Raw genomic sequence first — 13,895 nt, 5'->3', positions numbered from 1 at the left:
GAGTCACTTTATACCTTGGATCTATCTTTACACTGACATGATTGCCTGACCCGCCAGCCCCGCCCACATTCTGTTGGAACGCGTAACGTGTTGGGAATGGCTGGTCAGGCAACTAACATGATGCAATACACGTGTTCAACACTAGACATCACAATTGAGCCAGTTAAGGTTTAACTTTTATACTTTGTTTGGGAGAAAGGTTTAGATTACATAGGCCTTCAGTTGAACTAAATGTTTGGTTCTGCATTCACAGTGTCAATAAAAAAGCATCAATGTCATGAGTCAGAATATCTTCAATGTAAATCTCAGGTGAAGCTCAGGAATGTTGAGCCTGTTACAATTGACAGTGACGTAATCTAGTTTCATTTTCTAACACAGGTAAGACACGTGCAGGGGCGTCCCCGAGGGTGAGAAATCCAAAAGCAATTAACCTATAAACTGCAACAAGTGACATAACAAACGTGAAAGTTAGTGTAAACTAGGTAAGTAAACATTTAAAAATCATTTTCTAATTAACTGCCTTACGCTTATTACGTATGAATAAGTTCTACTACATAGGGTGATATACATTCAATAAGATAAACAACATTAAATGGATGATGATTATAGTTGGTTTTAACATTGTTTTTTAGGCTATTTCGGTGTTTTATTTATTTTGTTGAGTTTCTATCTCACATTGGGCCTGTTTAAGGAAAATATATAAAGATATTTAAACGTTTTGATTGTAATTTATTATGTCTAGACTTTATTGTTGCTGATGCAATGTAATGTTGTAGCTGGTTTAGGGAAAGTTGTGCACTTTGAAACAATCAGGAAAACGAAAGTGGCCTTAGGTATAAAGTAAAGTCTCCAGGCTGTAGTCATGACAGACACAATCAGCCCAAGGATACATCTGAATATAACAAAACTGTGGATTAATATCTGAGCGCATCGATCAAGACGTTTGGTTCACAGCCATCACTACTGAACAAAATGCTGAACAAGATCCTTTTGGTGTGCGTCCTTTTCACTGCAGGCTCGTCACTGACCTGCAAATGGATGGACAAGGACTTTCAAATATACAGCAAAGCCTCATTGGCTCTGCTGAAAACAATGGTAAGTTTAAGACATTGCGCACACTCATTCACTATAGTAGCCTTTTATTTGTTTAGAACTAATATATGTTATTTTTAATCAAGAAAAAACACTCCAAAAACTCCACCGATGAATTTGAGCTGGATGATGCTGCGGCCTTCCCAAATGAGTTGTACAAACACGCGTCCGAGGAGTCAGTAAGTAGAGATTTAGCGTAACTTTCTGCACAAATCAACCACTAAATCATGAATATTCAGATTTTAAAAAATACTTTTTACTTTGTGTTTTAGCGGGTAGAGCGGCTCAGATTTGTGGCACACGTCTTGGGTGAGATTGATGCCCTGTTTGAGCAGGACCAGACACACGCGTCCTGGAGCGCGAGCTCAGCGGAGGACTTTCTGAACATCATTTCGCAGCAGGCAGATGCTGTGCGTTCTTGTGTAAGTATCAGCTCCAAATGTCTCCACTTCAAATAATAATCCTCTAAATGTGTTCTTAATTGACATTTACCACTCTGTTCTGGTCAGGTTGGGAAGCATAAACACCACTTGAAGAATCAAAGGAAGATGAGCCTGTATTTTAAGAGACTTTCACGGCACGTCCTGGAGCACATGGTCAGTTATTTATATTCTACAAGGTTGTTGTTGTTGTTGTTGTTGTTGTTGTTGTTGTTGTTGTTGTTGTTGTTGAATGTTGAATGTTGATAACTGATGGTGTAAAATTCTTGTTTCCTTAGGGACACAGCGCTGATGCCTGGGAACTGGTCCGGGAAGAAATCCAACTGCACCTCCACAGAGTGCACATCCTGGCTACGTCTTAAACCACCAAGACATCAATATCATATTTAGAATATTTTTAATGTATTTAATGTTTTTAATGTGTTTAATGTAGTTAATGTAGTTTATGTATCTATTTATTTAAAGGGAGTGTCTACAGAGCTACTGACCTCATATTTATATATTTATTTAAGTTTCATTTGATCATATATTTATTTTTGTATTATTATTATTTATGAAGATTATTAGAAATGGAAATGACGTGACTTAATTTATTCAATGTAGTTTATTTATCTATTTATTTAAAACTGTACTACTGACCTCATATTTATATATTTATTTAAGTTATATTATATTATCTATTTATTTTTGTATTATTATTTATGAAGACTACTAGAAATGGAAATGATGTGAAATTCTGTATTGCACATTTTACTATGATGTACTGTATTTTTTGCACCTTTAAATCTAATAAAATGGAACATACTTTTGTAAAATTTTAACAAGTTTGTGTTGTATTGACGATTTAAAATGAGTGTAAGTAAGCAAGTAGGAATGTAAGTAAAGTGTTATTTATAAAGCACATTCAAAAACACCACAATGGCCCAAAGTGCTGTACAAAGGCTATATACAAAATACAAAACATGTAAAAACAAGGTAAAGTAATGCTATAAATAAAAAATCTTGTGGAAAAAGGTTTTTCACAAAGATTTGAAAATATTCAGAGATTGGGCTGTGCTAATGTCCGGAGGAAAACTATTCCAGAGTTTGGGACCCACCACTGCAAAAGCACAGTCCCCTTTTGTTTTTAAATGTGACCTCTGAACATCTAAAGTCATCAGATTTGATGGTTTCAATGGTCTAGGAACATGGACAGACAAAAACTTTGAAAGATAAGGAGGAGCCAGTCCATTCATGCATTTAATAACCATCAATAATATCGGTGGCTGACCACGAGTCCGAAGGTTCACTGGTCCGAAGGTGTGTGTCCGTGCAGCGGGCTCTTCTCGCCTCCCTTTGCCTATACACTGGCTTTTAAGACTTTTCCAGTGTTGATGCACTTTTTATGATTAAACTCACGTATTTTCCATAACCGACTTGTTTCTGTGCATAGCCTGAGCTCCTTATTGTATTATTAATGAATGAATTAACTCAAATAGCCCAGCAGTTTCGGCCGCGCGCCGCGGCTCTGTTGACACTCCCGTCTTGGCGAGCTGAATATCCTTTTTGACTACCAATCCTACGGTGATCGGATCTATACTTATGATCAAATGAGGGCATAGAGCGGAGGATTCGATATGTTCCCTTGTTATTTTATATACACAGTACAACTTGCACCTGTGAGCAGCTGGTACACCAAATGTTGTGACGAGCCCTAGTGCGTGTCTTCTTGCTTCGTGCGCATTTTACAGACTGACCACATCCCGATGCCGTTTATGCACCTTCACTTTAGCCCTATGAGGACCTTTCGGACCAGTGAACCTTCGGATTAGCGAACCTTCGGACCAGTGAACCTTTAAAACCTTTGGACTAGCGAACCTTCGGACTCGTGGGGGGTAATATCTTGAAATCGTTCCTGAAGCTGACAGGAGCCAGTGCAAAGAGGCCAGCACAGTCCAGAATGCGGCTGCTCGTTTGCTCACAGGGCACCAGAAAATATGATCACATTTCTCCTGTGCTGGCCTCTTTGCACTGGGGTTTTTAAACGCATGAATGGTCTGGCTCCTCCTTATCTTACAGAGCTTTTGTCTGTCCATGTTCCTAGAACATTGAAATCATCAAATCTGTCTCTGAACTCTTCTTATTTGTGCTCCACCCATGAGCAGCTCAGGGCGGAGCCAGTCCCGACCACAGCAGAAGGGAAACGCCCCAAACATCTTCCTGCAGCGAGCTTAAAACGGGTGTGTCTTCTACAATGTGTGACTGACGTGACTAATGGAGTTCATTTCAATTACCTCTGCATTCTAATTATCACACATTTGTCACATTTGAGCTGATTCACAGAGAAACCATACAGAGCAAGTTTGGTAGATTCATCAGCAGTTTCAATAAATTAATAAATACAGGAATAAATAAGAATAAATAAAACATCAGGGGCTTTAGTTGGTTTTTGCGGGGAGCAGCAGATCGGCCCTTTGGAGATGCATTTTGACTTCTTTGCGGATCCATTCCCAGGTTTCAATGTCATGGCCCTGGAGACAAAGAGGTGGAAACATAAAACTCATGAAAAACGGGAAATTTGTTTCTTCAAAGTCTTTCGTTTAAATTGTCGTACCGTTTGCTCCAGTAGATTTGACATTCTCCTGAAGTACAAGCTCAACTTCTTGTTTTTTCTTTGGCTTTGGCTCGCAACCTGAACACAAGATTTTATAAAGTTATTTCAGTGGAACATATAGACAAAATAACACATGTATAATATTGGTGTGACTAAATGTTGAAGGAGAGGATCCACTTACGCACGATCGGAGTCCGTCCGCCTGCTGCGTGATGACGTTGAGAAAATCTTCCGCTGCGCTCTCCTGCCAGGACGCAGAGGTCTGGTCCTCCTCAAACACGGACACAATCTCATCCAAAAGCTGTGCCATGAATCTGAGAGTCTCCTCTGTCTGAAATGCAAACAACCCACATTACAGCACATGTGTGAGCTACAAGTTACAAGAGTCTTAATTGGAGTGGGACTGTTTTTACTAGAGGAATGACTGGATGCATAATATACTCGAAATGTGTATATTGATAGTATTTTTTGTGCGTCTTGTATTATTTTATTTTCTTGGCAACGCCATTTTTAGCTCAGCCTGTCCAGAGACATGCAGGTGGAAATGAGCAACTTGGTATAACCTGCTCACGCATGTTTCCTGTAGCTCAGCATTGTACTTGATAAATAAACTACTAAACTAAACTGAATTACATTTAGGCTGTCGGCTATACTTACTCTGGCTTTAGATGCAAGGTTATAGAGCTCATTCGGGAAGGCAAGAGCATCCTCAAGATCAGCGTCTTCAGTGGAGTTAATGGCGTTAATGGAGTTGTTCCCCTGGAGAATAAATGACACATAAGTGCTTAAGTATTTACACAAACATATTAGATACATAGATACACGTGCCATGTTGGGGACTGACTCACCATCGCGTTGAGAAGATCCAGGGAGTTGTCTCTGTACTCCTCGTACTAGTGCTCCATCCACCTGCAGCTGAGTGCAGAGCCGGTCCCGACCAAAGCGCAGACGAGTAGCATCCTGAACATCATCATTGTGCTTGATGAGATATTGCTATAGGATTAATAGGATTCAATATTTGTTGTGTGACTGTCACTGAACGAGCGGCTCAATTTATGGAGACCGTGTATTTCACTTTCCACTTTTCTCATGCGTCCAAAACCTCAGCATTTCACATTGGACTTCTGATGAAAACTGACCAAATCATACACAATGGATGAAACATGTTCCAGGTTAATTGTTTGGATAATTGCAGATAGTTTTAGTTTATTTTCTTCATAATTCAGACTAATTAATTTGTTATTTAATTTCACATCTCATTGAAGATTTGAACGTGGAGCTAAATAACAGGGGCGTAATATATTCTTTAATTGTTTTAATCTAAAGCTTTTGCAACTCGTGGTTCATCAAAGTTGTGCTTATTATTATTATTATTATTATTATTATTATTATTATTTTAACTAACTTTTACTGACGAATTAACTGAATAACTAACTAGAAGTGCTAATCAAATTGAGCTTTTGTGAATGGCAAATGCATAATATGTCTGGTAGGCAAGTCAAATTTGTTTAAAAAAATTAAATAAAAACTGTTGGATGAGAAATTGTTGCGAGTTGCCTCCAATTGTTGCTGAGTTGAAAATGAAAGTGGTTGTGTGCGTCAAGGCCGACGCTGTGGCTGGTTCCTCTGAAGTAGAAAACGCAGGGTGACATTTCGCTTGTTGTCCACACGCGGTGATGGATCAAAATAACTGTGAGAACTGCGTTTCAAACACGGCCTGTTGGATCATTCTAAGTGATATTTCAATAGTATGCATTAAATATTTCAAGTGTGGCCTATTTTAATTGGAATAAAATGTAAGACATTTTAACTGATTCAGAGATCATGGACGAGCTTTGTCATAAAAGAAATGATTGAAAGTTCCAGCAGAACTTCTGAAGCTACATTTTATAATTATTGAATCTGTGTTTACAATACTATATTCTAGTGTCATCGTTAAGGTACAGTGTAAATTAAATTAATAGATATTTAACCATGTTATGACTTTGTATACCAAATATCAGCATGAGCACATAACATAAGAAGAAGAACTATCCACACTCAGCAACTTTTCTCAGTGACAAAACATAGATACTATTTAAATTAAATTTTTTTAAAGCACCGGTTTGGAACTATCCACAGCACATGTGTGTGTTTTTATGTATTTGTTAATTTTATTGAACGTTTATTGGTATTTTCTTTGGATATTCTGTATTTGTTTGTTTAATCTGTATTTTGTTTTAACAGTGTACAAAGATAGTTTTTCTCATTGGGTTTAAATAAATGATACCTCCGCTTCACCGAACAGACCCTCTTCACAGTGTTCCCCTCCCGACTCCTCAAGAGGAGACCGTGTCCCCCTCCCGACTCCTCAAGAGGAGACAGTGTCCCCCTCCCGACTCCTCAAGAGGAGACAGTGTCCCCCGACTCCTCAAGAGGGGACAGTGTCCCCCTCCCGACTCCTCAAGAGGGGACAGTGTCCCCCTCCCGACTCCTCAAGAGGAGACAGTGTCCCCCGACTCCTCAAGAGGGGACAGTGTCCCCCGACTCCTCAAGAGGGGACAGTGTCCCCCTCCCGACTCCTCAAGAGGGGACAGGGTGTTTTCAGTGAGGCCTCCTAGACATTGGAACGTCCCAGACACGGTTAAGTTGCCAAACACTGTAGGCACCTTTAAATGTATATTATGTATATGAATGGTCTATGTGAAAAGTTCCATACAAATAATTTATCATTATCATTTGTATCAGTGGAAGTATTAGTGGTAGTGGTATCAACCTTTCCTTTAGTGCATAATTAATAGATGTATATTGTTTTAAACAGGCTGTTTATTACTCATTTGAAATCGTCAATTCAAAACTTGTATACATTTTATAAAATTACATTTTATTAGATTTAAAAGTACAAATACAGTACATAGTTAAATAATTTAACGTTAATTCCATTGTTAATATCCTTCATAAATAATAAGAGAGAAATAAATAAATATTACCATAAATTAATAAATAAATAAATAAATAAATAAATAAATATGAGGTCAGTAATACTGTTTTGAATAAATAAATGGTCTTTGGTCTTGGTGGTTTAAGACGTAGCCAGGATGTGCACTCTGTGGAGGTGCAGTCGGATTTCTTTCCGGACCAGTTCCCAGGCATCAGCGCTGTGTCCCTAAGGAAACAAGAATTTTACACCATCAGTTATCAACAACAACAACAACAACAACATCATCATCATCATCATCATCATCATCATCATCATCATCATCATCATCATCATCATCATCAACATCAACAACAACAACAACAACAACAACAACAAAAACAACAACAACCTTGTAGAATATAAATAACTGACCATGTGCTCCAGGACGTGCCGTGAAAGTCTCTTAAAATACAGGCTCATCTTCCTTTGATTCTTCAAGTGGTGTTTATGCTTCCCAACCTGACCAGAACAGAGTGGTAAATGTCAATTAAGAACACATTTAGAGGATTATTATTTGAAGTGGAGACATTTGGAGCTGATACTTACACAAGAACGCACAGCATCTGCCTGCTGCGAAATGATGTTCAGAAAGTCCTCCGCTGAGCTCGCGCTCCAGGACGCGTGTGTCTGGTCCTGCTCAAACAGGGCATCAATCTCACCCAAGACGTGTGCCACAAATCTGAGCCGCTCTACCCGCTAAAACACAAAGTAAAAAGTATTTTTTTAATCTGAATATTCATGATTTAGTGGTTGATTAGTGCAAAAAGTTACGCTAAATCTCTACTTACTGACTCCTCGGACGCGTGTTTGTACAACTCATTTGGGAAGGCCGCAGCATCATCCAGCTCAAATTCATCGGTGGGTTTTTTGGAGTGGTTTTTCTTTATTAAAAATAACATTTATTAGTTCTAAACAAACAAAAAAGGCTTCACTACTTGAATGAATGTGCGTAATGGCTTGAACTCACCATTGTTTTCAGCAGAGCCAATGAGGCTTTGCTGTATATTTGAAAGTCCTTGTCCATCCATTTGCAGGTCAGTGACGAGCCTGCAGTGAAAAGGACGCACACCAAAAGGATCTTGTTCAGCATTTTGTTCAGTAGTGATGGCTGTGAACCAAACGTCTTGATCGATCCGCTCAGATATTAATCCACAGTTTTGTTATATTCAGATGTATCCTCGGGCTGATTGAGTCTGTCATGACTACAGCCTGGAGACTTTACTTTATACCTAAGGCCACTTTCGTTTTCCTGATTGTTTCAAAGTGCACAACTTTCCCTAAACCAGCTACAACATTACATTGCATCAGCAACAATAAAGTCTAGACATAATAAATTACAATCAAAACGTTTAAATATCTTAATATATTTTCCTTAAACAGGCCTAATGTGAAAAAAAAACTCAACAAAATAAATAAAACACCGAAATAACCTATAAAACAATGTTAAAACCATCAGGTCCTGTAAAGAATTAACCTTATGTAATGTATACATTTACTATAAATAATTATAAAATAGCATTATGATGCTATTATAAAGCCTATAGTGCAGCAGGCGTGTTTTCACAATTGTAATCATCATCCATTTAATTTTGTTTATCTTATTGAATGTATATCACTCTATGTAGTAGAACTTATTCATACGTAATAAGCGTAAGGCCGTTAATTAGAACATTATTTTTAAATGTTTACTTACCTTTTTTACACTAACTTTCATGTTTGTTACGTCACTTGTTGCAGTTTATAGGTTAATTGCTTTTGGATTTCTCACCCTCGGGGACGCCCCTGCACGTGTCTCACCTGTGTTAGAAAATGAAACTAGATTACGTCACTGTCAATTGTAACAGGCTCAACATTCCTGAGCTTCACCTGAGATTTACATTGAAGATATTCTGACTCATGACATTGATGCTTTTTATTGACACTGTGAATGCAGAACCAAACATTTAGTTCAACTGAAGGCCTATGTAATCTAAACTTTTCTCCCAAATAAAGTATAAAAGTTAAACTTCAAACAGGCTCAATTGTGACGTCTAGTGTTGAACACGTGTATTGCATCATGTTAGTATGAAGTTGGTTCGTAAAGTATGGCTCTGAAATGCACTTAATCTCTTCTTCTTTCTTTTTAAAACACAGCAAGTAGAACAAATTAAACAATAGTGTAACGAAGAGAGAAGAATAGTTGTGATGAGTTTATTTAAATGCTTTATATGAAACATTACACTGTTTATTTCTGTAAAGTAAAATAGAGTTCTTTATGGGTAACAAGGAAGAACATGATGTCCTCACATGGTGGAGCAAAAACATCAACATGCTGCTGTAGCACTGATGCTTTGAAATAAATTGTTGAAAAGAAGAACTAAATGTATGACTGCTCCACTGAACCGACCTTCTTCACAGTGTCTCCCTCTAAGAGGAGACAGGGTGTTTTCAGTGAGGGCTCCTAAACTTTGAAACTCTCCCAGAGAATGTTAAGCTGCCAAACACTGTGGTGTTGGTGTTGGTGTTGGTGGTGGTGGTGGTGGTGGTGGTGGTGGTGGTGGTGGTGGTGGTGGTGGTGGTGGTGGTGGTGGTGGTGGTGGTGGTGGTGGTGGTGGTGGTGGTGGTGGTGGTGGTGGTGGTGGTGGTGGTGGTGGTGGTGGTGGTGGTGGTGGTGGTGGTGGTGGTGGTGGTGGTGGTGGTAGTAGTAGTAGTCTGGAACACACCATTGTCCAATACAGGATCTAGTTTGACAACATGACTCGTTCTTTTAAGCTTTTCACCCTTTTGTAAAGTTTGTATCTCATCTTTGTAGCTTTGTCTTTGACAAAACTTCACAATCTCAATCTCAGCATTTTCCAATTCTGCTACTGTCAAATAACTTTTGATCGTTTTTGACTTAAGCCTTTGCTTTTTGTTTGTGACATTTTTGCTTGGACATTGAACATCACTAACTTTTCTCTCTTGAGTCTTTTCTTTAAGAAGCTGTTTTAGTCTCAGCATCCAGGCAACAGCTTTCTTTAATCTGTGCCAGTCTGAGTAGTGACTGTTAAGTTTACTGATTGGATCAGCTTGCACAATGTCAACATTAACACTCATAACCTTCACGTTAGCATCATTTTGAACATCCTTTGATAATATTGGTGACACAGGCCAGTGTGTACTGTCTTTACTTAGAAATTCCGGTCCATCAATCCAAGATTTGTTTGAAAGGAACTCAGAGGTTTTCATGCCCCTCGAAGCATGGTCAGCAGGGTTCAACTCAGAGTTCACATATCTCCACTGACTGACATTGGAATGATCTCTGATAAGTGACACTCTGTTTGAAACAAAAGTCTTAAATCTGAGACCGTCATTTGCAACGTACCTTAGCACTGTAGTACTATCAGTCCAGAACACTGATTCTTTCAATGGCATTTGTAGCTCATTTCTCATTAGTTTGTCCATCTTTACAGCCACAGCAGCAGCCGTTAGCTCTAACCTAGGAATCGTTGTTTGTTTCAGAGGCGATACTCTGGACTTGCCTATTACGAACGAACAGTGAGCTTCGCCCTTTTCGTTTGTCAGTCGAAGATATGTAACCACTCCGTACCCACGTTCACTCGCATCTGCAAAATGATGCAGTTGTGCAGATGTAACATTGTCATATCCGACTGGTTTGAAACACCTGTCAACTGTGAAACCTTGTAGCTTTTCAAGGTCTGATATCCAAGCCTGTGACTTCTGAGCAAGTTCTTCAGGTATATCCTCATCCCAAGAGAATTTCTTTCCACACAGTTCTTGCAAGATAATTTTTGCAGGGAGAATAACTGGGGACAGGAACCCTAATGGATCATAGATTGAACTCACAAATGACAAAATGCCACGCCTGTTTTTTTCCATTGGCTTTGTATTGATCTTAATTTTAAATGAGTCGGTTTCAATACACCAGATTACTCCTAAAACTCGTTCATCCGGTAGATTGTCATGACAGAGATCTAATGTCTTGACCTCAGACGCTCTTTCTGTTTCAGGTATGGAGGCCAAAACAACTCTGCTGTTGCTATTCCACTTAGTGAGACGAAAGCCTCCATTTGCACAAAATTCTGTCAGTTCTTTTACCATGGTACAGGCATCGCTTTCATTTGACACTGAGAAGAGACAGTCGTCTACATAAAAGTTATTCTGCACTGCACTCACAGCCATGGGTGCCACTTCTTCTGTAGCGTCTTCTGCAGTTTTCCTTAAGGCAAAATTAGCGCAACTGGGTGAAGATGTTGCACCAAACAAATGCACTGTCATTTTAAACTCCTGCATGGGTTTATCCAAATTTCCTTCAGGCCACCAGAGAAAGCGTAACATGTCTGTGTCCTCTGGCTGTACCTTAACCTGATGATACATTGCTTCTATGTCTGACATCAAAGCAATGTGATCATGTCTGAATCGAGTTAATACTCCTATTAGTGTATTAGTCAAATCAGGACCTTGTAAGAGTTCCTGGTTCAGTGATCTGCCCTGATATGAGACTGTACAATCGAAAACAACACGCAGCTTTCTTTTCTGTGGGTGGTACACCCCGTGATGAGGTATGTACCATACTCGTCCATCGTCACGATCAATTTGTTTTTGTGGCACAGGAACGGCATATCCTTTGTCTATTAGGTCAGGCATGAATGCCTTATACTCTTTGAGTAAGTCATTGTTTTTGAGCATTTTCCTTTTAAGGCTTTCTGCTCTCTGCACAACTACTGAGCGATTGTTTGGTAGTTTGACAGATTTGTTCTTTAGAGGTAGGCCCACACAAAAGTGACCGTCAACCCTTTTAACAGTGTCCTTAACAAAGTCCATGAATTGTAAATCCTCACGAGACATTTCCTGCCTCTCATCAGAGGCTTTTTCTGGAAAGTCGTGATTAATCTGTTTCAAACACAGGGTTTCTATTTCTGACATTGAAATGCGATTTACAGAAGCACTTTGGTCAGTTTCAGAGTCATTTCCTTTCAATGGGCCATTTATTACCCAGCCTAAGATTGTTTTAACTGCATAGGGACCATCATATATGCTGTGGATGATTTCCCAAGGTTCCATAGCCTTGTAAGCATTTGCTCCAATCAAAAGTCCAACATCTGCATCTACTTCTGGCAGTTCTACACCATACAAATGTGGCCACTTTTCAATGTCTTGTTGCATAGGAATGCTTTCTTTAGAAACTGGGATGTCCTTGTGAGTGTACGTGTCAGGTAAATCAATGTACATATTCTCTTTTACACCACAAACTTCTAAGCCTGAAACTATATAACTAGGCTCTACCTTTTTCTGACCCATGGTGCGAAGAAGGATTTGCGTTTTCTTTCCTTCTATGCCAAGTTGTCTCATAAGTTTCTCTGAGCAAAAAGTTGCTTCACTGCCATTGTCCAAAAATGCATACGTTTCTACAGTTTTGTTGTTTTTCTTAAGCTTAACATGAACTGGCACAACCGCCAAAACTCTACTGCTGCTACCGGCCCCGGTAGCACCACATGTACCACCCGTGACTGGAATAGGACTCATGACTTCAGTGTTTGAGTTTACAGTGGCATTGTTGAGATTGTCCTGTACAGCTTCATCCACTGTTTTATCGTAATGAAGCATATTTGGATGTCTCTTGGAACAATAGTCACATTGGATTCGTTTCTTACAGTCTTTACTCATATGCCCTTGTGTCAAACATGAAAAACAGAGTCCTTTTCCGTTAAGAAACTCTATTCTTTCCTTTTGAGGCAGTTTTCTTATTTTCTGACAATCTGCTAGTGAGTGACTTTTCTCACAGTACGTGCATGGTTTTTGAAACGCATCAGCTGTAGGACGCAAGTTGCCTTTATTAGCATCTGGCATGCTTTCTCTTGTTGCAGGTGCCACACTGGTAGCAAAAGCACTGCCCTTTGGTCTAAATGCCCTATTTGGATTTATGTTTTGCTTGACTTTGTCATCAGCATCTTTAATGTTACCAAATAAAGGATCTGAAGCTATTTTAGCTTGTCTGTTCACAAATCGAACTAGATCTGAAAACTTTACTCTCCTCCCAGATGTTTCCTGAATGTCAAAGGCAAAGACTCTCCACATTTCTCTCATCTTGTAAGGTAACTTGGAAACTACGACTCTTAGGTTTGTTGGGTTGTCTAGTTCCTCAAGGTGATTAATGTCCTGCATTGCATTGTTACAACCAGTAAGAAATAGAGAGTAACTGTGTAGAGTTTTTGCATCATCTGCCTTTACCTGAGGCCAGTTTACAGCTCTATTCAGGTAAGCATTTGCAATTTTGATCTCATTGCCATAGTGATAGTGTAGAAGTTTCATTGCCTCTTAGTACCCAAGCTGAGGCATCATGTGCTGACAACTTCTAACTAAGTCTTTTGGTTCACCTCTTGTAAACTGTTCAAGATAATAAATCCTGTCACTGTCATCATCAGTTTTGCTACCGATTGTGTGTTCAAATGCTCTTAGAAAAGGTTTGAACTCTAAAGGATCACCACTGAAAATAGGCAAATCTCTCTGAGGTAAGTTTGTGAGTCTTTGTTGCTTTACCAACATTTCTGTAACGTCATTCTGTTTTAGCATTACTTCACACAAGTTAACTGTATTGTCCATTTCTACTTGTTGAGTGGGGATCTCCTGTTGAAACATTTGAGGTCTATTTAAGCTGTGAGCATTCGGCTGTTCATTATTAGTCACAACAGAGGGAACTCTGATCTTCTTGTAACCCCTAGGTGAGTGTTCACGTTGGTTACACTTCCATTTTCACCTTCATACTCACATTCCTCCAGCACCTTTATCTTTGCTGTAGAAGCAGCAATCTGAGTTTCCATTTCTAGCTGCT

At 39.2% G+C, this 13,895-nt stretch overlaps 2 protein-coding genes and 1 pseudogene across 2 annotated transcripts; 1 reads left to right on the top strand and 2 right to left on the bottom strand.

The window, feature by feature from the left end:
• The first annotated feature begins 972 nt into the window (after positions 1–972).
• LOC140369223 (interferon a3-like) lies at positions 973–1,894 on the top strand. Its single transcript, XM_072456496.1, has 5 exons — positions 973–1,095; positions 1,179–1,271; positions 1,365–1,514; positions 1,602–1,688; positions 1,811–1,894. The coding sequence occupies exons 1-5, from the start codon at positions 973–975 to the stop codon at positions 1,892–1,894; spliced, it is 537 nt and encodes a 178-aa protein (XP_072312597.1).
• A 2,055-nt stretch (positions 1,895–3,949) lies between these two features.
• On the bottom strand, positions 3,950–5,096 carry LOC140369222 (interferon a3-like; annotated as a pseudogene).
• Positions 5,097–7,186: 2,090 nt separating this feature from the next.
• On the bottom strand, positions 7,187–8,174 carry LOC140369226 (interferon a3-like). Its single transcript, XM_072456498.1, has 5 exons — positions 8,052–8,174; positions 7,873–7,965; positions 7,631–7,780; positions 7,457–7,543; positions 7,187–7,270 (listed from the first exon to the last, which is right to left on the bottom strand). Exons 1-5 carry the CDS (start codon positions 8,172–8,174, stop codon positions 7,187–7,189), a joined length of 537 nt encoding a protein of 178 aa, XP_072312599.1.
• Between the last annotated feature and the right edge of the window lie 5,721 nt (positions 8,175–13,895).

Source organism: Eucyclogobius newberryi, unplaced genomic scaffold, assembly GCF_026437365.1.
Source record: "Eucyclogobius newberryi isolate DKJ021-1_F unplaced genomic scaffold, fEucNew1.0.hap1 SCAF_20, whole genome shotgun sequence".
NCBI lineage: Eukaryota > Metazoa > Chordata > Actinopteri > Gobiiformes > Gobiidae > Eucyclogobius > Eucyclogobius newberryi.
This window is presented reverse-complemented; position numbering and strand designations above follow the sequence as displayed.